The sequence below is a fragment of the Arvicola amphibius genome, chromosome 5 (assembly GCF_903992535.2).
Source record: "Arvicola amphibius chromosome 5, mArvAmp1.2, whole genome shotgun sequence".
Lineage (NCBI taxonomy): Eukaryota > Metazoa > Chordata > Mammalia > Rodentia > Cricetidae > Arvicola > Arvicola amphibius.
Genome location: NC_052051.1, coordinates 14,728,168 through 14,754,157, shown reverse-complemented (window position 1 = coordinate 14,754,157; position 25,990 = coordinate 14,728,168). Strand labels below are relative to the sequence as shown.

At 51.4% G+C, this 25,990-nt stretch overlaps 1 protein-coding gene across 2 annotated transcripts in view; it reads left to right on the top strand.

The window, feature by feature from the left end:
- Nucleotides 1–16,424, top strand: part of Ccn5 (cellular communication network factor 5) — a 36,351-nt gene extending 19,927 nt beyond the window's left edge. Inside the window, exons 1-5 of one of the 2 annotated variants that reach the window (XM_038331511.1) lie at nt 5,191–5,441; nt 5,698–5,790; nt 9,816–10,032; nt 12,812–13,066; nt 15,443–16,424. In XM_038331511.1, coding sequence (XP_038187439.1) covers nt 5,731–5,790; nt 9,816–10,032; nt 12,812–13,066; nt 15,443–15,663 — 753 coding nt within the window. In that variant the 5' untranslated portion in view covers nt 5,191–5,441; nt 5,698–5,730 and the 3' untranslated portion in view covers nt 15,664–16,424. Of the gene's footprint in view, nt 1–5,190; nt 5,442–5,697; nt 5,791–9,815; nt 10,033–12,811; nt 13,067–15,442 lie in introns of those variants that run through there. The other variant, XM_038331512.1, reaches the window with a different exon arrangement.
- Nucleotides 16,425–25,990: the final 9,566 nt, after the last annotated feature.

Sequence of the window (25,990 nt, the reverse complement as noted above, 5' to 3'; positions counted from 1 at the left end):
AAAATCTCCCACTCCCTAGCTAAGCTGCCCCAGCATAGCAGGGACGGGAACAATTAGCTCCAGGCCAGGCCACATGCTCACATATCCTCAGTTTGCTGACCACATTGTGACTCAGGAGCTAGATGGGTCCCGGGAGGCTAAAAGGACAACTTGTGATGTCATCATTGGGGACTAGGCCTCGTAGAGTTGCCCGATGTCACTCTATCAGGTATGGGAGTGGGGTTCTGATTCCTGCCTCTCCAAGTAGCCCTGCAGTGTGCCCAAGGCTTGGGTATCATCCCTACCTCAGCTACCAACATGCTCCCCAGTTGACACTGGCCTGCCCAGCTGCAGCTCCCCTGCCCCCCTGCCCCCCTGCCCCCCATCAGAGCCTCATCCAGACTCAATTCCACCACCTCCAGGCCTCTACACCCTCCTGCCCCTGCTCAAATCACCCAGATGGCACCCACAGTTGCTTCCAAATTCAGTGTCATACCCTGGCTTAGGCCTCCCCCTCTCTCTCCCTTTCCCCCCTGTATCCTCTACTTACCATGTGGAGATCGTCTCTACTGGCCTCTGTCCCCAGACCCCCTGAGCTTACTCTGGACAGGGATGTGCTTTTGACACCGAGGCATGGCATTATAGCCTGGGTTTGTAGAATGAATACGTGGATGATGGATGGATAGACGGATAGATGGGTTGGTGGATGGATGAGCGTACAAACAGATGGACAGGTGGGTCAGGTAGACAGACATGAGTGGAAGGATGGACAGATGATTGATGGAAAGATGGACAGGTGTCTAAGACAGAGAGTGTCGCCTATAGGGACCCCTCGGGAGAAGTGGGTCCTTGGAGTGGGGGTCTTCTAACCAAGACAGAGGCTCTCAGATGGGGTAGGGATAATCTAGCTTCTTATTGCTCCCTGACTTGGTAACCAATCAACTAGTCCTAACTCAGTGGAGTACCTCGAATTCTGAGTTACACTGTGGGTCTCTGCATTGCTGAGGCCTTCCCTCCAAATCTATCTCCTGGTCAGGACTGCCTCTGGAAATAAGTGATTTCCTGGGATATAAAACATAGACCTCTGGGACCAGGGAGGCCTGGAAAATAATTACTTCTCACTCATTTTACGGATAAGGAAACTGAAGCCAATGAAAGACAGAGAATTTGCCCAAAAGTGCACAGCCATAGGGCCAGGATTGGAGCTTGGCTTGAAGCCTGGCTTCTTCAGGTCCCTGATTCATCCAGACGCCTACACATGCTGGGATCTGTGGCTTTCCCTGGTGTGCTGTCCTGAGAATAAGCCCTCATACCAATTCCCAAAGCCCTGCCATGTGCCATCGTAACCCTCAGCTCGCCAGCAGCTGCACACTTGGCACTATCTTCATGCCATCCCCTCGCTCTGAAACCCCCAGCTCACACTGGCTTACAGCCACACGCTATGACAGTCATATGTGTGCGCTAAGATCAACACATTCCAGCCCTCTGTGAGAGCATGTCATTTCCCACACGTTCCTTGCCAGCTCAGACTTCAGCCAAGTAGTAAACTGTCCAAGTCCGCAGCTGTCCCTGGGGACCTGTCACACGGCACCTGGGACCTCAGGGCCAGGAGCAGACATCTGAATTCTTGTCCAGCCAACAAAACACGTGGAAGGAGAAGTCACAGAGGGACCCTGGGGGCTGGATGTTTGTGGTCAGCCAAGCAGGTGGTCATTCCCCTAAGCTGTCCCTCCTGTCACAGTGGAGGCAGGGTGATGTGTGTGTGTGGGGGGGGGCATCCATTGTGAAGATGCAGCTTCCAGTTTGGGGGTGGGAGCCCATGTCTCTTCTATGATGCACATGACGTTGCTAAAGATGCAGAATGGGTCAGCATCAAAGGGCCAAGTAGAGTGGCTGTGTGCAACAGGAGAGTCCGTGAACAAATCAACAAGCTAGAGATCAAAAGAATTCAACAAAACAAGACAAAATTAAGAGCAGACACACGCTGAGCCTGCTGACCAGAATCTAGAGAAGGGGCTGGGATGTGTCTCAGGGGCAGAGCATTTACCCGGATTTCACAAAGTCCTGGATTTCATCCCCCACATGCACCCACCAAGTAAAACAAAACACACAGCAAAATGGTGGCAGTCACCTGGACCTAAAGGTTAAGTAATTTAAAGGCCACTGTGAGCCAATGATACACATCTGAAAAGCTAAAGGCTGGGGAATTGAGTACTTCTTAAGAAGGGGGCTGGAGGGGTGACTCAGTAGGCAGTGTATGAAACCCTGAAGACCTAGCTTGACTCCCCCAAATTCATACAGAACTGCGGAGTCCGGCAGTACGCACCTAACGCCAGCACGGGAAGGCAGAGGCAGGAGGATCCCAGGGGCTCAGTGGGCAGCCAGCCTCATCAAATCAATGACTGCAGGTTCAGAGAGACCCTGCCTCAAAAAAATGGGCTTCAGTGTCACAGAGGAGGAAACACAACATTGCCCTCCGTGTCCAGTGGGGCACACATCCACCCTCAAGCACATGGACACAGAAACACTGAGATGTCAAAAGACTGGCCCAAGAACAAGTGGAAAAATTAAAGTTGAGGAGTCTTATGTCCAGGTCTGGAGTCAAGACCCTCCCAGCCAACCTCAGTCATCAGCCTCAGGGGGTCTAGTGGCAAGGCTGTCCTGACCCGCAGGAAACAATTCTTATGTTGCTCAGGTTGCAAGGGGAGACGGGAAGGAGCAGGGAAGCTGCCAAAAGAGCTATTTGATAAGTGACCGGCATTACAAAAGCGAGACCAACCCATCAAGGAATGTTACAGGCCCATTTCATTTATGAGCACAGATGGAGACACTAAATAAAACTCTGACTGAATCCAGAAAAATCACCACATTCCCCCACTATCAGGAAGTTTATCCCAGAGAAAACAGCAACAATAGAAGGCTGGCCAGCGTATCTGCCTCAGAGGATCAAGGGGGGAAAAATAGCCCAGTGTTCATGAAGCCTGGAGCAGACACAGCTCTTGGACAGGGTCCACAGTCTTCATGGAAAAGAACTACCTTCATCTCATGGAGTTTTTCATCCTCCAAAGCTGCATCTATGTCCTGAAGGGCCAGGGAAAGGCAGGAGTAGCAGATACTGCTGCTGGGGTCTGAGGCCTGTGGCAGGCAGCCAGGCATGTAGGGAGAGAACAGAAGAGATGCCATTCCTGGAGGGAGACAAGGCTAGACAAACCGACAGACAGAATAGTAAATGGGACTTAGCAAAGCTTCCAGGTTCGTGGTCACCAGCAGTGATAATAACAACAACAAAATTGCTACTTTTTACATCAGCAGTGACTAACTCAAACTCATGTCAGCTCAAATAGGAGAGTCTATGGGGACTATATAAATACTAAAAACAGTGGTGACATATAATCATATATATTATATAAGTGATACACACACACATATCATTACCCCCTTAACTGTGTAAATTAAATCTATAAGGTGCATCCAGGACACATATGTAACTCTAGGATCAGGGTCTTTCTATATAACCCAAGCTAACCTTAAACTTGCTGTCCCCCTGCCTCAGCCTTGTAAGTGCTAGGGTGACATGTGAGCTTCTCTGTGCCTGGCTCCAGTCTCCTTTTTTAAAGTTTTATTTCATCTCCCCCATACATGAGATCCACCTTCAAGGTACCGTCATGGCCAAGGTGGCTGCCGAGCTCCACCGCTGCATCTTTGACCAGAAGCAAGAGGAAGAAAGGAATGTTGATGAGTCAGAGAACGTCCTTCCTTTCAGGGACTGGTCCCAGAACTTGCACCCAGTGCTGTACACCGATCTCACAGCAGGAAGCTAGCCACACAGCCTTGCCTAGCTGCCAAGCTGGGCACATCTCCGTCTCAAACAAACTCAGGTCGTGGTGACGGTGACAGAAAATAAAGATGGTTATTGGCGTGGGCATCATGCAGGTCCGTCTGAGGCCCAGAGAGGGTATGGCATTTCCATGCAGCCACAGAGCAAATGGACCACCACGGCAGGGTGTCAAGCTTGGCTCAGGGTTGATTGCACTCCAACAGCTGTCTATGCTCACCTCAGGGTGCCCAGCCACCACGTCCAGCTGCTGCTCAGTCCCATCTACCTCATTCCGGGCCTGAGCCCCATTCCTCTGCCCCCACTACCTAACCAAATGATGTTATCTACCTTCCCAGTCCCCTAGTGTCCCGCCTTCATGTGACATAGCTTAGACCCAGTAAGCACAAGAAGGGCCACCGGAGAGCTACAAACAGCAAGTGCCCACACTGGCCACACCACTTCTTCTGTAGGCCCTGCCTGAGGCAGGTCTCTTTTTTAGAGACAGCTTTTAACACTCACAGTGGTAGGAGTAGCCTGTGTGTGACCTGGAGGGAGCATATAGACCCCCCCGCTTCTTTGTTTTCTTAAGAGATAGGGTTTTGCTTTCTAGTCCAGGCTAGCTCTCTGTGTTCTGGGCTCGCAGGCATGTTCCACTGGAACTGGAACATGCTCTACCAACTGAGCTGTAGTCCTGGCCTTCAGATCCCATGTCTTTATACACCCACACCCATTGATGAGACCTTAGGGAATGTTCCCTATACCCAATAGCTATGACACTGGAGATGTCCCACAGTTGGTGGTGTGAATCCTGTGTTTTATCCTCCATGTATTCCCGTACAGTTCAGTACCCAGGAAGCCTCAGGCCCACCAGCCATCTTCTGCCTTGAATAGGCAGGGCTGCTGTGCTGGCTCCCTCCTCTGGGCATTTGAACGTGCTGCCCCCTCTGGAGCTTCTTTCTTGGCTCTCAGAAATGGCATCTCCCTCAGAAGGTTATACCCTGGCCTTAGTCTGAATAAAGGGGCCTCATCAGTGTTTCCATTGCTGCCCCCCACCCCCCCAGGGTCTGGTCCCCAGGTCTGTGCTTGTGTCTCCAGCCCTACAGAGCCCCTCAGTGCTGGTGGGATTTAACAAAGATGATTTAGCTTAATCAGATCAGCAGGGCCCAGCTAGTGCCAGCAGCACATAGTAGGCCCAGCCTGCTCAGACTTGGCCACACTAAGCCACCTTTGAAGCCCAGGAGGCAGGATAGGGAGGCTCCTGGTCGTCAAGAGAAGCCAGGCTGCCAGGGAAGCTCTGCTCTGGGTCACACCCACCTCTGGGTGACTGCCAGTCTCCCTGCCAGAAACCACAGGCTGGGTCTGGGCTGCCCAGAGTTCGGGCCACAGGGCTCAAGACGCCGTGGGTCAGATCTGCAAAGGGGCGTTTGCCGGACGCTTCTGGTCTCTACAGGCCCCTGGGGGTGGGACAGGGGCCCTGGCAAGGCTGGGGTTGCTGTGGCAGTGGCTTGGGCTGGAGGACTTTCTTGCTGGGAGTTGAGGAGCCGAGAGGCTCCTGCCGGCTTGTCCTCAGCTCTTGGCACTGGCGGTGGCTTGGGCTTCACACAGTCAGACGCCTTCTTGGTGGCCTCAGTGGCCTCACATTCAGGTAACTGGGCTCATTCCTGGGACTGTGGGGAGGAGAGTGGGCACTATAGGTGGTGTGTGTGAGTGTGTGTGTGTGAGTGTGTGTGTGAGTGTGTGAGTGTGTGTGAGTGTGTGTGTGACTGTCCATCCATCTATCTATGTATCTCCTCTCTCTCCCTCTCTCTCTCTTTCTCTCTCTTTCTGTCTCTGGCTCTGTCTCTGTACCTAGTAGAACCTTATAGCTTCTAGAACATAAAGACTCAGGTCTTGCCTCCCAGGTTTGAAGCTGGCTTCCCGAGGGACACGGTGACATGAGGAGCACCCCACTGACCCATCTTCTGGCCGTCTCCTTCCTCTGCCTACCCTCAATGGTAAGGGATCCTGGTCTTTTAAAGTAGAGTTCTGGGTGGACGGATATGTGGTTACAAGAGGACCCTTGGTGGGACCCTACACTGAGTACGGTCTGGTCTCTGTGCCCAGGCTTGCTTCCCTCCCTGGGCTCAGACAGCCGTTCCTTGCAAGTTCTGCTGTGTGACCTCAGGCACGTGTCCTTCCCTTTCTGAGCCTCGGCCTCAGCGGAATGGGTACACGGATCCTCTGGGGAGATCAGTGAGGAGAATTACTCTGTAAAGAGTAGCGCAGTCCCTGAGCCAAGACGAGTGTCCAGAAGAGGACAGTGATCAGGCAGGGACCCCCAGTCTCCTCCGCAGAGAGCAAATCAGATGTAAGAGTTGGGTAACCAGGGCAGGGATGGATGCTGGGGTCCGACTGCAAAGCACAAGAGTGCTGGCCCTTGGGTGGTCGGTGACCCTCTGACCCTGGTCAGAGAGAACAGGAGACATCTCTGCGGGTAATGTCCCTCATTGTGATGTGGGACACTTTTAACGGACTTGTGTATAGTTTCACTTTGCCGCCCACTCTTATAAGGTGTTTTCCTCTTTTAGTCAAATGAGACTCAGAGAGGGTGAGCAATTGCCCCAAAGTCACACAGCAAAGAACAATAGATGAGTAGCATGAGGGAGCCTGGGACAGACATGTTCTGAGGAGACCTCCCTCCCTCCCGCCCCCCAACCTGGGCAATGCTTCACCCTAAATGCTGACTTCCCAGTAACGTTGAGCTGGAGCCTGAGGCCAATGGAGTGTGGGCAGAAGCTTCTCCCTCTCTGGCCCCAAGAGGTCTCCCTGACAAGGTCAGAAACAGCCGGCTTCCAGTCTTGGAAAGGATGGGCAGAACAAGATGCTGGAGTGGGTGACTTAGTCTCCTGGGCTCCAGGGAGGGAGAGGGGTTCTGAGAGGCCGAGGAAGAGTGACCTGCATTTGCCACTGGAGTGGCATCTGTGAGGCCATCTCTCCTGGTCCCGGCAAGGTGATTGGCCCCTGGCACAGAAGCCCAGGGATGCAGCCATGGGGAGCGTGTGAAGCCACATCCTTCACGGGGGCAGGAGTGAGTTCCAGGTCTTCCGGGCAGGCTGTGGGCTCCTGGCTCTGGACTGGGGTCTGGACAGGGAACCTGAAAACAGCAAAACTCTGCTGAGACGGCTTGAACATGGGGGCATGTTGTTAGGGACATGTTGGTTAGCAAGGGCATAGCAAGGGCATGGGGGAGGAGGGGACCTGAGGATGGGGGGTACCTCTTCCGTAGGCCAGGCAAGAACACGTGCCCTGCCTTGTCACTACCCTTTAACAAATGAGTAAACCGAGGCAGAGGCTCAGCTGTTAATAGAAGAGTCCCTAGAGGGTAACAGGCAGGCACAAGAGTTAAGTCTGGGCTCTGGTTTCCCAGAAACCTCCATTCTGCTCCTATCCACCAGGTAATTACTTCTTGATTTTGACCTGTTTTGCTATTATTGTTTTGGACTTCGTTTTTAAACCAATAGCCTCTGTAGCCCAGGCTGGCCTGGTACTCTCTGTATAGCTCAGGCTGAGTTCCAACTTGAGGCAATTCTCCTGCTTCGGTCTCCCAAGTGTTTAAACCAGACAAGCTGCCCATAGCTCACAGGAGAGTGCTTCGCAGACAGCTTGTCCACACAGCACCCAGAGAAACCGGTATCATTAGTGGGTTGTGCTGGGGGTCAGGACCTGGAGAAGCTGGGCGCTACGGAGGGCCTGCAGCTGGCCTGGGGCTCAGTGTAAGGCTTATTTCCTGCTCAGCCAGTCCTGGTCAGCCAAGGGAGTTAAAACCCTGTTCTGAACGTCCCTCCTCTTTCCTCACAGGCCTGCTCCAAGTGAGGTACTCCAGCATGTATTATGTCCCGTATTGAGGTTACACAGAAGGCTTGGAGAGGTGACAGTTTGTGTTCTTTATAAGCTCCCAGAGACTGCTGGTCCTAGAACCCTTTGGAATCTGAAATTCTGCAGAGAACCCTGCCTTAGGTGGGAGGCTCTGGTCAAGGTCAGGCAGCTACTCTGTGGCGGCCCCTGCTGGTCACAGTGAGAACTGCGGGCCCTGAAAAGCAGGGTTTTGGGACTCTGGGTCCAGGGGCGGAGGACAGGATGCCCCCTCCCCCCCTTAGGTAAAGGGATCATTGCCTCTTTGGGCCAATCGGGAGGTTTGGGGTCTTTGGTTTTCTCTTCCTAAATCGCAAATCCTCCACATAAGGCCGTCTACTTCTGCTAAAGAGTGATTGATCCTCCACCGTTGGGACAGGCAGTCAGGAGCATCTTGAGTGGTACCTCCCTCGTGGTCCCCACCCTCTAGGAAGCCTATGGCTTCTGGCACTTCATCTAGGTATTTTTGTCCTGGGTGGGAGGCACAGTTGTGTCCTTGGGGGAAGTCTTGACCCTGCAATGAATGGGTACTGAGCCCCTGGCTCAGATTTTGACTGTTCCAGGAGAAGTCTACTTCTCTGGCATAGTGATATTTCATTTGTATTTTAGTAAATAAAGCTTGCCTGAAGTTCAGAGAGTAAAACAGCCACACTGATCAGCCATAAAGACCAGGCATTGGTGACACACACCTTTAATCCCAGTAGCCACACTAGTTTGCCATAGAAATGGGGCGGTAGTGGTGCATGCCTTTAGTCCCAGCACTAGAGAGGATTATAAAACAGGAGGAGACAGCACTCACTCACAGTCTCATTCTGAGATTCCTGGAGGCAGGGTCGCTATTTTCGGACTGAGGTCGAGGTAAGAGCCAGTGGCTGGCTGCTTTGCTTTTCTGACCTTCAGGTTGAACCCCAATTTCTGTTTCTGGGTTTTTATTAATCGTGCTTCACTCTGGGGCCACGAGTCCACATCAGGGAGGTGGTCTTGGCACAGCTCCCAGATCTGGCTATGGGCAATCACTTTTCCCCCTTTGGAGTCAGTTTCCCCATCTGTGCAGAGAGGTGGGGGAGCGGTAATGGGATAGAGAGTATGGTGGTGGGGAGTTGGGCTGGGCTGGGTCAAGGGAGTCTGTGAACCTAGCTGGAGCTATAAACTTCTAGATGGCTTATTAAGTAGAGTGCAGGTCCTGCCTCTGTGACTTCTAGTTGAGTCCCGGGGGCCTGGGAATCCGTATTTCCCTTTCCTGGCTAATCTGACATGCACTCAGGGCTGAGAAATGTGTTGGGCTATGCCGAGACCAGGAAATTCCATGTTCTGTGTGATTCCTTCACCCTGAGGGTAAGCACTCACCCAGGAAGTGTTGGCTTCTCTTCTCACTCCTCAGGCTCTCGTTCTTGCCTTCCGGTGAGTTCCTAGGTTAGCCTCCATTGTGATGAGCAAAGATGACCACCAGATCAACCACACTCAGGGGGTTAAGGGCTTGCCGTGCAAGCCTGAGGACCTGAGATCGATCCCCAGCACCCGCACGTAACAGCCAGGCACAGTGGGGCACACCTGGGCCCCCAGTGCTGAGGGTGCAGAGATGGACGGGTCCTCAGGGTTCACTTGGCAACCTAACCAATTGGTGATCATCGGGCACAGTGAGAGACCCTGTCTCAAAAAAAAAAAAAAAAAAAAGAACTGGCTAATGATAATGATAATGACAGAGGCAGCGTGGGGTGGTCTCTTCACATATACACACATACATGTGCACACCATACATACATGTGCATCCCCCCCAAAAAAAACCCCATATTGCTGACCTATGCTCAGGGGTTAGTGACATCATCCCTGCTTTCTTTTACACATGAGGAAAGCCAGGCTTGGAGAACTCAAGAAACTCTCAGGCAACTCCACCAACATGGCAGCGCCTAGAACTGAAACTCTGGCCTGGGGTTCTTGCTCCAGAGCACTGTGTCATGCTGCCTCTTAGGAGCACCTCAGATGGCCCTGGTTCAAGGCTGGTTCTGTGTGACCCCAAGGCCAAGCTACGGATCCCACACTGTCTTATTTGGCCACAAAGTGACCAGTTGTGAAAGTCTCCATACCTGCCGTGATAGTCAAAGCTAAGTGAGGGTCTCTGTCTCCTCAGGTGTGTGCCCAGCTGTGCCCAGTGTCCTGTACTTGTCCCTGGACACCACCCCAGTGCCCACCAGGGGTCCCCCTGGTGCTGGATGGCTGTGGCTGCTGTCGGGTGTGTGCACGGCTGCTGGGGGAGTCCTGTGACCATCTGCACGTCTGCGACTCCAGCCAGGGCCTGGTTTGTCAGCCTGGGGCAGGCCCCAGTGGCCGGGAGGCCGTGTGCCTCTGTAAGCAGGTTTGCCAGACTAATGGTGGGGGCGGGAGGTTGTCAAGGCCAAGGGGTCCAGAGCCAAGTGGAGCTCTGCTCTCTGTGTCTCTCTGACCTCGCTTTAGGCGCGTGTTCATTCGGCTCAGCCGGTGACCCAAGGGTTCCTGGGCCCACTCCCTGTTTCTTCCCTCTTGCCCTCTGCTGGGACTTCCCTGCTGATTTCAATCCACACCCATCCAAATCACAGCCAGTTCCAAAGCTGGTCCAACTTCTGCCCCAAGGCCAACACACATTGGAGCAAGAGCAGAGGCTCCAATGGGGAATGGTGTGTGCCCCCAACAGTGCTGGTCACTCACTGTTCGTGCCCCATAGTCCTGTTGCACCAGTTCTACACACAGGGAAACTGAGGCTCAGAGAGGTCAGCTAGCCTGCTCTATGCCCTCCAGCCTGTCCCATCTCCAAGCACTCCCTCCATTCCCCACTGGGAGCCGTGTGAACCCCAGTGCTGTTTGCTAGTGATATTGGATGTGTGACATTCCTCACCCGTCTCAGGCCTGGGTGTCCTCTGACACTTTGGGGCAGGGCCACTGTTGAGGGGAGGCTCTCTGTGGTCTGACAGTTAGCAGCACACTCTGGACCTATGAGGTGGCAGAATCAGCAAAATTGCACCGGCTGAAGAACTTTAGAGAAACAGAGAAGGGTTAGATTTTTACGACTCATCTATTTCATCTAAGTGCATTTCACACTTTGACAAAAATGACCTCACCTGCTCCCTTTCCTGCTCCTCTTCTCGGCTCCAGCCACACTGGCCTTGAACACCCAAGTTGTGCTCTCCACCTGAGGGCCTTCGCCCTGGCTGTTCCTCAATCCTCATTCTTTCCCTGATACACACATGGAAAGCTCCCTGATACACACATGGAAAGCTCCCTCTCTGCCTTCACACCCTACTCACACGCTACATCATCTGTGAGGCCCAGTCACCACCTAGATAAGATATTGCAATTCCTCTCTAGTCCCTAACTTTCTCCCGGCCTGATCACCAGCCGGCCCAAGCTCATTGGCTGTGTTTGTTTTCATTGGAGTGCTCCAGAGGGGAGGATGTTTGCCCATTTGCCTACATAGCCTGAATTACAACTGCTTGGCACATGGCCCAGGCCACTGTAGGTGCTCAGTAAATATTTGTGGCATCACGTGGCTGACGGCAGAGGTTCCAGTGGGGCGGGCAGTAACAGGAGCCCTTTCCTTGAGTCAGTCCTGTGGGAAAATGCTTTATAAGCTGGTTTTACTTTATCCTTAACACTGAGGAAAGAGCCCAATGTGCCCGTTTTACAGGCAAGGGAGCTCAGCTCAGAGAGGCTCACGCCACTTATACAGGTCACACAGCTTGCAAGTGGCGGAAGGAAAAAACAGTAACTCCGTGATGACTTCCGGAGGGGAGAAGGGACCTTGAGAGCCCCCAGACGGCAGGCCTGTGGCTTGTGCTCAGGGGAGCCTGGGGACCCCAAGTGAAGGCTGCTGTCACGGGTGGGTAGGGGAATCCTGAGATGGTTCACGGGGTTTGCAATCTCAAGGCGCCTCACACAGCGCATCTACCCTGCTGAGGGGTTGGCTGCCCAGCCCCACTTGCACCACACCCAGCCAGCTCTCAGCTGATGACCTCCGAGGTGCCAGGAATGCTTGCTAAAATTATCGTCCTCCAGTTGACATTCCTAAATGCACTTCTGTTTACCAGGTTGTCCTGGCAACTCAGGGCCCAAAGCCTAAGCAGCAGAGGTCAGGTGGTGTGTGTATGTGTATACATGCATGCGTGTGTGAGTGTGCATGTATGTGCACGCATGCGTTGTGTGCATGTGTGATGGATGTGTGTGTGTGTGTGTGTGTGTGTGTGAGAGAGAGAGAGAGAGAGAGAGAGAGAGAGAGAGAGAGAGACTGATAGTGTGGTAGAGCGAGCCTAGAAGTAGCAAGACCAGGTAGGGAGCAAGACACAGCTACCTGAGTGGTTTCTAGGAAACCATTGGCATCATGGCCCAGGCCAGAAGGTCCAGTCTTTGTATCCAAGGCAGTGATCTGGAGGCAGTGGGGACAGGGAGCTGATACAATCGTCCTCTCAGAAGAAATAACGGGTATGCGAAGAGGAGCATTCTGGGCTCCAGCTCTCCACGCAGGTGGTGATGGGGCCGGCCACTCAGAGGATTTAAGTAGCAACTACTGAGCCCCACGGCCAGCGAGTTAAGCCTTGGCAGACAGTGATGACCCCACACAGGAAGAGGACAGGCGGGATGCTACCTGAAGCCCCAGGCCCAGTGTGCTTCACAGCTAAATACTAGATATTACTAATTTCGCAGGGTCTCCAGCCCAGGCTGGCCTTGAACTTCTGAATCCCTTGCCACCACCTCCCGAGTGCTAGGATTACAGGAGTGCCACCAAGCCTGCCACCACACTGAGTTCATACATTGCTGGAGATTGAGTTCAGAGCCATGAGCAGGCCAGGCAAGCACTGCACCCACCAACGGAGCCACACCCCTTCACCCAGGATTAATTTTGTCAGATTCATTACAGTCATGATTTCATTTAGTCTATGACATACTCTGAAACAAGAGCCAACGTATACTCTTTTTCACGTAAACTGGTGCAAGAAGTGAAATTACTTGGTTCATGGGGTCAAAGCCAGGCTCCTTGAGGCCTCTCTGGCAGGCCCATGGGGGAGGGGTGGGTGAGGAGTGACGCCCCGGCTGGGTGCCTGTCTTGCTCTCTGGTCCCAGGCCCCAGAGCTGCTCTGCTTTCTCCTCCCTCCTCAGTGGAAGAGGATGACGGAAGCTGTGAGGTGAATGGCCGCAGGTACCTGGATGGGGAGACCTTTCAGCCCAATTGCAGGGTCCTCTGTCGCTGTGACGACGGTGGCTTCACCTGCCTGCCACTGTGCAGCGAGAATGTGAGACTGCCCAGCTGGGACTGCCCACGCCCCAGGAGAGTAGAGGTGCCTGGCAGGTGCTGTCCTGAGTGGGTGTGCGACCAGGGAGCGAGGCCGAGGATCCAGTCTTACAGGGCCCAAGGTGAGTGAGTGTATGGCAGGTCCGGGCCACCAAGGCCTCAGCTGCTGGGGTTGGGGACGAGTGTTGGGATGCTGCAACAGCCTCCTGGAAACTGACAGAAGAAGAGGCAACCACTTAGAGATATGATTTCAACTAATAAGTAATTTAAAATAAAGTCTGAGGGACTTGAGCTATGACTTGGTATTGAAGAGCACTTGTTCTTGCAGATTCAGTCCCTAGCATCAATATGGCGGCTCACAACCTTCCATAACTCTAGTTCCAGGGGATCTGATGCCCTCTTCTGACCACTGGGGACACCAGGCATGCACAAGGTGCACATATGTGTATGAGGAAAACCGTACACGGGTAGAATAAAAATAAATCTTAAAAAAAAGAGTTCTCGTTCAGGTGACAGAGTGGAGAGGAAAGAGCAGTGTTAGCATTTGAGCCAAATTTGTGCATCTCACAGCAGTGGAATAAATAAAGTAGCAAGATAATAAATATAGTATAGATTAATATAATACGATAAAATATAGATATACATATAGAACATATATTTATGAAACTTAATACATGTGGACAATTTATAATACTATGAATACATGATAATTTGGATTTAGTAAACGATTCGGTAAAAACTGAACCAGGCAGGACTGGAGTTTGGGACACAGCCCAGGACTGGACAGAGGTACAGACAAGACAGCTACATTCTTTGACCAACTCCTCAACTTTGGGATTTTGTTGCCCTGTTTCTTTAAAAGCATTACTGTTATCATATGAATTTGCCTGGGGAAGGTGACCAGGAAGTAAGGACTGGTTCTGTGGATGCCACCACATGCGGAAGGCAGGAGACGGGATGGGTTAAATACGTGGACGCTGCATTTCTATACCGAGCTCTGGCCTTGCTTGCTGTGTGACTCTGAGAAAGTTGTTGACATTTCCTGCCTCAGTTTCTCCAACTGGAAAGTGAAACTAATAAGAACCCCCATCTTTCAGGACTGTGGTGAGGACAAACTGAACTAGGACAAGTCAACAGGTTGTAAAGATGCCCGACACTAAGCCTGCATAAGTGCTCTGGCCACCATCATCCCTGTCAGGGATAAGACACATCAAGTTAGGCACATGAGAGAAAGTCATTCAGCTCACAGTATGTATTCCACACCCCCATAGTACTTGGAATTCAACCCAGAGCCTTGTACACACCAGGCAAATGCTCTACCACTAGGCCATGCTGCCAGCCCTTCACTTACATATTAAAAATTAAGATAAAAGCTCTACCTGCCATCTGACCTCCACTGTGTGTACAAGCATAGGGCCATGAACATACTTGCAGTTGGTCCCCTGTATCCGTGGATTCAGCCAGCTGCTCATCAAGGATAGCTTTGTCATTGGGATCGTACTGAGCACGTGCAGACTATTTTATGCGTGAGGCTCTTCCTTAGCAAAGGTGGTTTCACAACTCTTCAGTAACGTTGCCCCATTTTAGCTAGCCTTGGTGACCTGGAGGTGACCTGTGTTCCTAGGCGGGTGTGTGGGTTCTGTGCAAACACTTCACCATTTGTACAGGGGTGCCGGCACCCTCACATCTTAGCACTCTTCAGGAGTCCTTGATCCAACACCCTCTGCTCTGACGCATAAACATGACACCTGTGCGTTCAAAGCTGGGTTTTCATCATCAGCACCGATGACATCTGGGATGAGTCTCTCGTGGTTTGAGGCTGTTGGGGATATTGTGGGATGCAGAAAGATAACCCGGCCTCCACACTCTAGATATCAGCAGTACCGTCCCCCACAAAAAAAAAACCAACCAACCAAACAAACAAACAAAAAACCCTTGTATACACTGACCATGACAACTGAGAACTCTCTCTAGAGTTTGCCAAGTGTGCTCTTGCTTCTTAGGGCTAGAAGGAAGAACATCAAACATCGAAGGTGAATGGGGAAGGTAGAGATAGACCATGGCCAGCCTGTTATCTGGGCCATTCTTGCCACCAGGCTAAAGGGCCACACAAGCATGCCTGTATGATGCCCTGTATTAGAGCGTAGGAAGGTGAGAAAAAAGGAAGATGGCGTTTTTTGGTTGTCTCCTGATGGATGTCAGCGGGGTGCACTGTGCTTAGATTCCCCAGCCATTGTTTAATTCAATCCCCAATGTCGGGAAGTTTAGGAAGAAACTAAGGCTAAGTCTCACCGCTAGCTGTGATCACTAGCAGGGGAGCGGACTTGTCTGTAGAGTCCTGAAGTCTCACCAGGGTCCCTGTGAGGGCTAGCAGGGGAGCGGACTTGTCTGTGGAGTCCTGAAGTCTCACCAGGGTCCCTGTGAGGGCTAGCAGGGGAGAGGACTTGTCTATGGAGTCCTGACCTTTCCATATTCACCCTCTTCTTTCTAACCCCCAGGACACCAACTTTCTGGCCTCGTCACTCCTGCATCTGCTGATGTCCCCTGTCCAAAATGGAGCACAGCCTGGGGCCCCTGCTCAACCACCTGTGGGCTGGGGATAGCCACCCGAGTATCCAACGAGAACCAGTTCTGCCAGCTAGAGATCCAGCGCCGTCTGTGTCTGTCCAGACCCTGCCTGGCTGCCGGGAATCGCAGCTCATGGAACAGTGCCTTCTAGAGCCAGCTGGAGATGGAGATTCTCAGCAGGTGTCCCTAGGACCTGGCCCTGGACTGATGGTAGATGCTCCTTTCCATGCTCTTGGCTGTAGTTAACTGTCCTGGTTAGGTTTCTCGTCCACGGCCACTGAGGGTTGCCTGTTCTGTCTGAGGTAGGTGGAACAAATGACCGACTCCATTACTCTAACGCAGCCTGGGATTCTGACCCAGGCTTCTGGGCTCTCCTGGCTTGTTCCTTATCAAATGTGCACACGGGACAGCTTTCTCTTCAAACTTCACCATACAAAAAAAAAAAAAAGACCACAGAAAGGATCTTGAAAGCTAAGCTGTGCTGGGCAAGCCTCGCCACGGTGCTGGGGACAATAGGGGTCAGGGGACACCAGGAAGCAGATTGCCTGAAACTCCCAATTCCCTTCTTGGACTTCTATGCACTTGTTCCCAAAGTCAAGATTATGAGTGGACTAGTGAGTCTGGCTTCCCTGATCTGAGAACACCTTACCTGTCTGGGAGTTCAGTGGCAGAATTCTCTGTGAACGTGAAGAGATGAAGTCATACTGTCCTGAGGAGCATCAGCAAGATCCATGAACTTCACTCTGTATTTGTAAGAATGCAGATTTCTTAAGCACTCGAAAAGCATGAAGTTCACAGCTCCACACTCCAGCAGGCCAGGCCTCTTCAGCGTGACGAAGATGAGGGACAGTGGAGTGCCCTCTTCTGGAGGATGGGACCAGCCAGAAATAAAAAGCTAAGCCACGTGCGGAATTTTGTTTGGTGTCCTGTGTTTTCCTGTTAAAACAAAAACAAAAACAGAAACAAACCCCACCTAAATATAAACTTTACATCCTCTCCCATGGTCCACTTTGTGTTTATTTTAAAAATAAAAGTGCGGGGCTGGAGAGATGAACTCGTTGGCAAAGTGTTTGCCGGGAAAGCGTAATAACCCAGGATGAATCCCTGGAACTTACATACAAAAGCCAGGTGTGGTGGGGCTCACTCATGATACCTGTACTGGGGAGTCGGAGGCAGGAGGATCCCTGGGGCTCCAAAGCCAGTCAGCATCGCTTACTTAGTAAGTTCCAGGCCAATGAGAGACCCTGTCTCAAAAAACAGTGGACAGCCCCCAAGGAACAATGCCTGAGGTACTACACACGCACACGTTCATGGATACATAAGTGCACATGCACACACATACACCACATATATACACATGCATGAATACCACAAACAACAAATACTTTTTTTTTTTCGAGACAGGAGGGTTTCTCTGTGTAACAGCCTTGGCTGTTCTGGAACTTGCCTTGTAGACCAGGCTGGTCTCAAACTTAGAGATCCACCTGCCTCTGCCGCCTGAGTACTGGGACTAGAGGCGTGCGCCACCACACCCAGAAACAATTACTTTTTAAACTGGTGTTATCATCAAGGTCTAGCCAGACAGTCAGAGAAGTCTCTGGTCAATGTGGTGGCACATGCCTCTAATCCCAGAACTCCAAGGAAGAGGCAGGTAGATGGATCTCTGTGGGTTTGAGGCCGGCCTAGTCTACATACTGGGTTCCAGGCCAGCCAGAGCTACACAGTGAGATCCTGTTCAAAAACCAAAAGCTAAACAATAATAGTCTTTGTTTCTTAAACAGTGATTTTTTTCCCTATGAAATTTTGTTGAGATGTATGTAATTCACGCAGTTAAATGCACAAGCCACAAACCTGTTGAGCCTTCACAACTGTGCACCCTGCAACCAACACCTCCATCCAGGTATAAAATGTTCCCATTACCTCAGAACAGCCCTGCTCTTCCTGCTGCCCCCTTCTCGTGATCTGATGAGCCCTGTCCTACCTGATCTCCAGCTCCACAGGAATGAGCTTTGCCTGTTCCTGAGCTTCTCACATTCGAAGCCACACGCTCTTCAGCGACTGACGTGTCCCACTCAACAGAATAAAAAAAGAAGAAACATTCAGTATAGGTCCCGAGTCTGTCTGAGAAGCTGGGTAGAGAATCAGGTTCGGCACCACACCTGGAAGTGAAAGCAGCCTCCCACTGGCAGGAAGCTGGCCCAAAGGCAAGAGGAGAAGGCCCCCAGTTCCAGAGTCACCAAACAGGGAAGGGAAGGGCAGGCTTTGTGATTCTGTGTGGTCAGAATGATGGAGGGCAGGTGCCCTCCCTGTGTGAAGAGATGGCACTGGGCTCAGAGATGAATGAAGATCTTCTGACCTTCTTCTGCCAGGCTTTCCTAGCTGAGCTTCCTGGGCCTGGCTGGCTGAACCCCAGGAGAGTGTCTGTACTCCCTTGTTTAGTGCTGGGTTGGAGAAGCAGGGGAACTGCATGTCACTGACCCATTGCTCTCTGGAGACTCCTTCTCTGTCCCTATGGCTGAAGCTCCCAGCACGGAGACACACTCTGTGGACTGGGACACCCCATCTTCCTGCATATTGAGAGAGATAATGAAGGTGGGGCTCCCTTAGCGGAAGGCAGAGAGAGCTCCCTGGCCTGACACAGTGCCCAGCCCCCTCCCTGTCCTAACTGGCAATAACTCTAGAGAATCTGGCCCTCCAGACCTTGCCCTGGGGTTGGCACCAGGGTGGTGTCATTGTCTAGAGAGCATGTGCTGTGTCCCAGTGCACCTGTCCGTGACCTTACGGCATGGGAGATGCTTGAAGGAGCTCCTGCTCTGCAGAGGGGACACTGAAGCTGGAGAAAGCTGGAGAAGTAAAATTCAGCTGCAGTCAGGGCTGGGAGGCTCGGAACCAGCTGGACCCGCAGCCTGTGCACTCTGTACCCCATCTCTCTCCTCTCCTTTTCTCTTATCCTTCCCCTCTATCTTTTCTCTTCTCTTTGTTTTTAATCTACCTCTTCTCTCCCCTCTCCCTTCTTCCCAATTTGTCTTTTTCCTTCCCCCTCCCTCCCCCCTCCCTCCTTCCCTCCTTCCCTCCCTCCCTCCTTCCCTCCTTCCCTCCTTTCCTCCCTCCCTGCCTCCCTCTCTTTCTTTCTTAACTTTAACTGAACTATTATCAACTATACAGAGCTCATGTAGTCATTTGTCGACTGTTCAAAGAACAGCCTGCCCCTCCATCTGCATCTGGTCCAAGCAGGATCGTGCATTTCCTTAGTCTCCTGTCCCCAGCCTGCCCTGAGTCTGGCCCCCACTTTGCTAAAAATCTGTGTATTATTAGTGGTTTCAAACAGACTTTGGTAGAGGAAGCAGTAACATGGTGCTGCCCTCTAGTGATATTTGTAAGCGTGAAGAGTGGAGAGGCTGCCAGCTGATGCCGCCCCCTATCGCCCAGTTGTAAAAGTGCGGCCTATTTGGAGACTGCCCCAAGCTTCAGTGTGAGGTGGTGATAGAGGTAGTTAGTTTCCCCCTCCCCTTCTGGGGGAGGTATTTTGTTGTTTTTCTATTTGTGCCGAATGTGTTATTTAATCACCAGGCCCTGAGGCAGGGTTCCTTGTCTGACCCCACTGTGAGCGCCTTCTCCCATTGGTCACACTGAACAGCCAGGAATACCTCTGTAAGCGCAACCATGGCTAAGTCACTCTGCTTAAAGCCCTCTGGGACCCTGAGATAAACCTGCACCTGATCGGACCAGATTCCTAAGACTCCCAGGCCTTTTGTGTCTTCCACATCCTCTGTGCCAAGAACCCCCCATGGGTATGGTGTCCTCTCTTGTCCAGATTCTCCCCCCTAGGCCTTTCCCAGGTTGCCTGCCCTGATCTGGATGGCTCTGGATAGTCCTTGTGACTCCCAGTCTCACTTTTCTCTGAGGCAAAACTCCTCTGGCTTCCAACTAGATAAAGAACAGACCCTTGTAACTAGTGATTGGCAGGTTCAGAAGTCAGGGAGAGAAAGACGGTAGGAGCAGAGGGAGGGTGGAATAGAACACGCAGCCATGACTCGAGCTGGCCATAGTCTCTGTGTTTCTGGGGGAATTATAAGGCAACGAAGAGACAGATATTATCACTTAATGCCATCCGGAGAGCTGGCATGATTTTACCAGGGGTCTCGCAGTTGGTATATCGCAGACCCAGGACCGAAACCCGTTCTCTCGCTCTAGAAACTTGCCCTTGACTTCACTGTGTAGGCTGAGGGGAATAGATCAGGAGGAGGAACCCAGTAGAATGTTTCTAAGAAGGGCCTGCAGGTGAGTCTTGGCGCTTTCAGGAACATAAGGTTCTTGGTACCTTGTCTTTGACCTCAGCTGTAAGTCAGACTTCATCTGGGAACCTGAGCTATTAGGAAGTCCCACTCAGAAGTCTGTTGTGTATGTATCATCTAATTTGACTGTCGCACAACTTACCTGGTGTGTTCACAGGGTGATGCCCACTGCCTTAATAAACCCAGCAAACATTCTGACGGGATGGCAGCTTCCCTTCATGTGATGCTCCTGGCCGCTTACATGGTGACCCACCATTTCCCAGAGATGGAGAAGTTCCCCTTTTCCCTAGAGGTCATGCTGGAACCCACATTCTAACCTGCACTCTGTCAGTGATGCGCATCCCATAATCACTTGTGGCTGTAAGACAGGCTGGCAGATGAACTGTCTTGCTGGGCAGGTGTCTCCCAGAGTCAGCACCACACTATGGAGTCTTTGTTAGCATTAGGGTGGCAACAAAATTCTCATTGGTAGTCTGTTTAAACAGCTCACCTGGCTAATCAGCGCTCTCCAGGCAGTTTGAATGGGACACTCCAGCCACACGCCTGCTGAGTGGCCAGCAGGCCATTCTCTGGCACCCTTGTCCCCTCTGGCTTGCTGCCATCAAATTGCATGCTTGCCAAGAGTTCGTCGGGTTTGTTTCCAAACTGGTCTGCACCAGCCACACTGGGTTTTGTAAAGAGGCAATTGAATTAGCCGTCCCATGAGCTGGTGAAACATGAGCACAAGGGGAAGCGGTTTGCGTTTTAGGAAAGCTCGATAAAGACCTGTGGTTTAAGAGCTACTTTAAGTCGGGCTTGGAAGAAACAACTCCGAAAGCTCTGGAAAGAAATATCCAGGAGGCAACTGGAGTGACAGCTCAGTGGATGAAAGTATACGCTGTTCTTAAGAGGTCCCGGGTTTGATTCCTAGCACCACGCCAAGTGGCTCACAACTGCCTGTGACTCCAGCTCCAGGGGGTCCAATGTCTCTGCAGGCACCTGCACTCTCATGTGTGCACACGCAGGCACACACACACACACACACACACACACACACACACACACACAATTAAAATAATAGAAATAACTTTAAAAGAAAGAACCACACGAGTGTAGAGGATTCTGCTTTCCAGCTGTTCCATCATCAGTCGCCTGCCAGTCCCTGGTCATCCTTCACATACGGGGGGCAATGTGTGAAGCTTATGAACTAGTCTAAGCCCCCTCCTCTGTGATGTTCTCGGGGCCGTGTGTGTGTGTGTGTGTGTGTCCCATTCTGTGCTGAGCACCCAACTGTCATTCTCTGCACTTTCATCACTTATGATTGATTCTCCGGCTTAACTATGGCTACTGCAGAGAGAAGCTTCTCTGACCAAGGCTGAGAATAGCACTAATCTATAGGAATAAGCATAACTATTTAGAAGGCAGCTTGGCAACATGTTGGGTACCAAAACAAAAGTAGTGTGTTTCCCCTAGAAGCTCTTGAGCCATGCTTTTGACCAGGTTTACAGTACCAAGCATGAATTTCTTCCCGTGGATCAGGCCTCAAATGCAATCCAAAAGCAGTTGGTTGCTGCCATGACTTTCATGCCACTGTTGTTACAGTGGCAGGCACATCTTTCCTGGCAACTCAGTGTTGTAGGATACAGGGTTGCCGGCAGAGCAAGCCCACTGATGGCTTTTCTCCCCTAGAAAGCCTGCATAGCCCCTCTGTCCTAAATAGACACAGCAGGCAGGGAGTTTTCATGTCAGTCCCAGCTTCACGTCTCTGTGTCCTGCAACCAAAACATGCTGTGTCTTCTGAAGCAGGGTCTTAACATCTGGTTCTGCTTGGCAGTTAGGAGCAATAGCAACAGTCTGTGTTGTTTGGGGGGGGATTTCTGAGGCCTTCCTGATCAATAACCTATGCCTGATATTCTTATTTAATAACCTAAGTGTTCCAGTGGGAGTATCGTCCACAGATGCAGGGTATCTGTGTTCAGACCCATTCTATATTTTAATAATTTGTAATTAGTTTATGAAGCAGTAGGTTTCCATACTGGTTTTCAGGAAGTCTTTAGTTTTGGTTAACCCAGTCTCTCTTCTCTACGGTGGAATCAAAGTGCCTAGCCCATGGCCTTGCTTTGAGGATTAATGAAATGAACGTCTGGCGGTGGGTCATAAGAATGCTAAAATCCAGGCGTGATGATACATGCCTGTATTCTTAGCACTCAAGAAGCTTAGGTGAGAGGAGTTGTGAGTTTGAGGTCAGTCTCTACCACATAGAAAGGGGTGTGTGTGTGTGTGTGTGTGTGTGTGCGTGTGTGTGTAATATTTAACTAGGCAAAGATGTGCTGCATTTGTTTAATTACATAAAGGTGTGTTGCTTTGTTTATGCTGCATTTGTTTAACCATGTAAAGCTGTTTCAGCTTGCCTGCCTAAGGCACCAGATTGGTCTAATAAGAAGTTAAACAGCCAATAGCTAGACAAAGGAAGAGTACAAGGGGCTGGCATGCAGAGAGAAAAAGGGAGTCAGCCAGCCAGCAGTCAGCCAGCTGGGGGCTAGCCAGCCAGATTTGGAGGAAGCAGGAAAGCAGATTGGACAGTAATTAGATGAGGTAAATAAGCCTTGGGGCAGCACATAGATTAATAGAAATGGGTTAATTTAAGCTAAAAAAAAAAAAAGCTAGGGTTGGAGAGATGGCTCAGAGGTTAAGATCATTGCCTGCTCTTCCAAAGGTCCGGAGTTCAATACCCAGCAACCACATGGTGGCTCACAACCATCTGTAATGGGGTCTGGTGCCCTCTTCTGGCCTGCACGCATACGCACAGACAGAATATTGTATACTGTCTGTATACAATAAATAAATAAATATTAAATAAATAAATATTAAAAGAAAAGGTAGCTAGAAACAAGCCTAAGCTAAGACAGAGCATTCATAAATAATAATAAGTCTGTGTGTCATGATTTGGGGGCTGGTGGTCCAAGAAAGACTGCTACATGTTTGTTTTCGTTTTTGTTTTTTGAGACAGGGTTTCTCTGTGTAGCCTTGGCTGTCTAGGGACTCTCTTTGTAAAAGAGGCTGGCCTCAAACTCACAGAGATCCGCCTGCCTCTGCCTCCCGAGTGCTGGGACTAAAGGCATGTGCTACCACTGCCCGGCTGAACAGTAGAAGTTTTAATATCTCCATTAACCTTACAGTATCCATCCTCAAGCAGCTGAAAAAAAGCCTCGGTGACTCTAAGTAAATGGTCGGGACAAGTGTCACCACTGCAGCCCTGGCTGAGACTACAAGCCAGAGAGGGGTCACGTGCACACAGTTGCCATTTGTTCCCCAGATAGCATCCTTAATCTGGGACGACACCAGTATTCTGTGGTTAGTGAGCTGCAGCTTTTTTATGTCAAGCAGCCCAGATCCCTAAATGACAGTCAGGCTGCTGACAGGCCACAGCTGCTCTCTAAGGAGCTCCCAACGATGTCCCCTGGGGTGAGAACAGTCAATTCTGTTAAGAGAGACACATGGGGATCTTATCAAGGGGAATGCCTGAGCCTGTTGGCCTTCTGGAAAATCAAAGAGCTTATCTAACTGAAAAAAATCAATTTCCTCCTCTGATCCCCAAAGCCCTTCAGAGTGAGCAACAGGGAAGGGCTGGGAAGAAACTGGTTGGATGGAGGGGTGCCATCATTTGCTGGTGAGACCCTGTATTGAGCACATTTTATTTGATTCACACAGGAATCCTATCAGGCAGATACGCTACCCACCTGCTGAGGCAGAGATGGGTAAACTGAGACTCAGAGAGATGAAATCACACGCCTACGATGGGACCCAAGGTCTCAGATAACTATCTACTCCATCCTGGTCCGTGTGTGACCTTAGACGAGTCCCCTTTTCCTATTCTGGGCCTCAGCTTCCTCTCTTCCAACACAGGAGTGGAAAGGCTGACAATTTTAAGGAGCTCCCAGGCCTCACTGAAGGTCCGTGGGTATAGGAAAATCACTAGGTCCCCTCAGGTCCCCAAGCAGGGGGAGCAGAAGGGTAGACAGAAGGAGGGGAGCTGGAAGGAACGCCTTGGGGAGTTCTGTTTTTGGTGTCTGCTCAGCTGACGACTTTTCAACCTGAGAAACACACACACACGAACCCTAACCTCCTCCGGCTTAAAATAGAGCTGCTGAACCAAAAATGCCAAGCACAGGGCAGAGTCACCTGCCTGGCAGGGCCAGACAGTGCCTCCATGGCCCCAATTATACCCACCCTAGTGGGCACCTCTGACAAGGCACCCTCAGCTCTGTGACACCGGAGCCTCACAGTGGTGGGGCAGCTTCATCTACCAAAGCTCTTGCAGTCACCGCACAGGTGAGGGAAGGAAGGTCCCCAGTGACGTGGCTGGCAGGGCCTTGCCGAACAAGAGTGGTGCCCTTGGGACTCGGGCAGCTGCATGTTCAAGTCCTGTCTCAGCCATGACCCCAGGGACTCGGCAGGTTGGCACCTGGCACCTTCTCTTTCTTGACCCGTAGAGGTGACAGTGTGGCAATGCTGAGCACACACAGGACTCCAGAGCCTCTCCTCTGTTTCTGAAAACTGAATTCCTGGCATCTGTGGACAGGCAGTTTTAAAGGGGGAGGAAACAAGACCACCAGCCCAGGGGCACCTGGGAAGTGGCACACCACAGCGTCTGTCATGGTCCTTTGTGGGGAGCCTTGGTATCTCCGTCCTCACACGGGGAGACTGAAGTACAGAGAGGCAGAGATGCCCTACCTGTGGACGTGCGAATAGAAAGTGGAGCAGTGGGAATCTGAACTCACGTTCTTCGTGGACCCCAGCTGTGCTCAGGAGCATCCTCACAAATTCTCCCCAACCCCATGACAAAGCTGCTCCCCAAGCCTGCTCTTCTCCAACTCTTCTTGAGTGGAAGGGCCTCGTGCCCTGCCCCCACCCCGAGGATTCTGCCCAGGTTTCTGCTTCTCTAATGCAGAGAAGAATCAGAAAAACAAACTTGCTGATGCCCTTACTAAAAATAAAGTCGCGGCAACTGTGTTAGCTCTCCCGCGTCAGCAACCCGCTTCTGGGCCACTTGGCTGCCATCCTGACTCTCTGGGGGTTGAGGGCGTGCAAATCTTTTTCTATAGGCACTGAGCCCCAATTCCACCCCAGAACTGAGGTCTTTCAGGCCAGGGTCTACTCAGTGTGATAGCCCCTAGGCAAATCCTGTTGGCAAGCAGGTGCTGCTCCCCAGTCTTCTCCATTCAGCCTATGACAGCTGTCAATCATCACAAACATGGAGTCTTACCCCCACATCTAAATTTCCTTCTGGGGCTGAGGAGAGAGAGTTCAGACAGTAAAGTGCTTGCTTCACAACCATGAGAACCTGAGTTCAATCCCCAGCACCCATTTTTAAGTCAGGTGTGGTGGCATGAGCTTGTAATGCCAGCTGAGGAGGTCAAGTCAAGAGGATCAGAGGATCTCTGGGGCAGGCTGGCTAGCCAGTTGCCGGAATTGGAGAGCCCCAAATCCTAAGGAGTGACCTTGTTCCAAGAAAGTAACCAGGTGGATAGCTGCTGAGGGGGGTTCAATTCCCAGCACCCACATGGTGGCTCACGACTGGAGACTGTAACTCCAGTTCCAGGAGAACCTACGCCCTCTTCTGGCCTCCATGGGCTCTGTGCAAATGGTATGTAGCCGTATATATGTGTAGGCAAATATAAAATAAAAATTAAATTAAAAATGGATGTATAGAAGCCACTTCTTTCTGTTCTTCCTGTCTCTTCAGCCTGCATCCCAGTTCTCTAGACTCCAGCTTCACTGCTGCTCCCTGTCACCAAATCACCTCCCTTTTGATTGTGGTCTGGATTTTGTCTCCCTGGTCACTCCTGGATGGCTTGGCATGAGCCTCTCCAAGCGCTATTTTTCTCCTTTATCACACCTGTCTTACCTTATCTTTTTGTTCATTTATCATCCCTCCCTGCTTGATGACATACCCGGTCTACTCCCACCGAGAATGGTGGGCACCAGAGGGCGCTTGGTAAACATTTCCTAGATGATAGACGGAAGGAAGGAAAGGGTGACTAGCCCCAAGTCCTAGGGCGAGCTCGGGAAGGAGGCGGGCCCTCTGCTCACCTGAGCCGGGCCTCTGCACCAGAAGTCCCTGTGGGGACCTGTGTGAGCTAGGGCGGGGAAGCAGCGGGAGAGCTCAGAGCCGGCCCTCTGCTGTACACCAGGCGCGGAGGG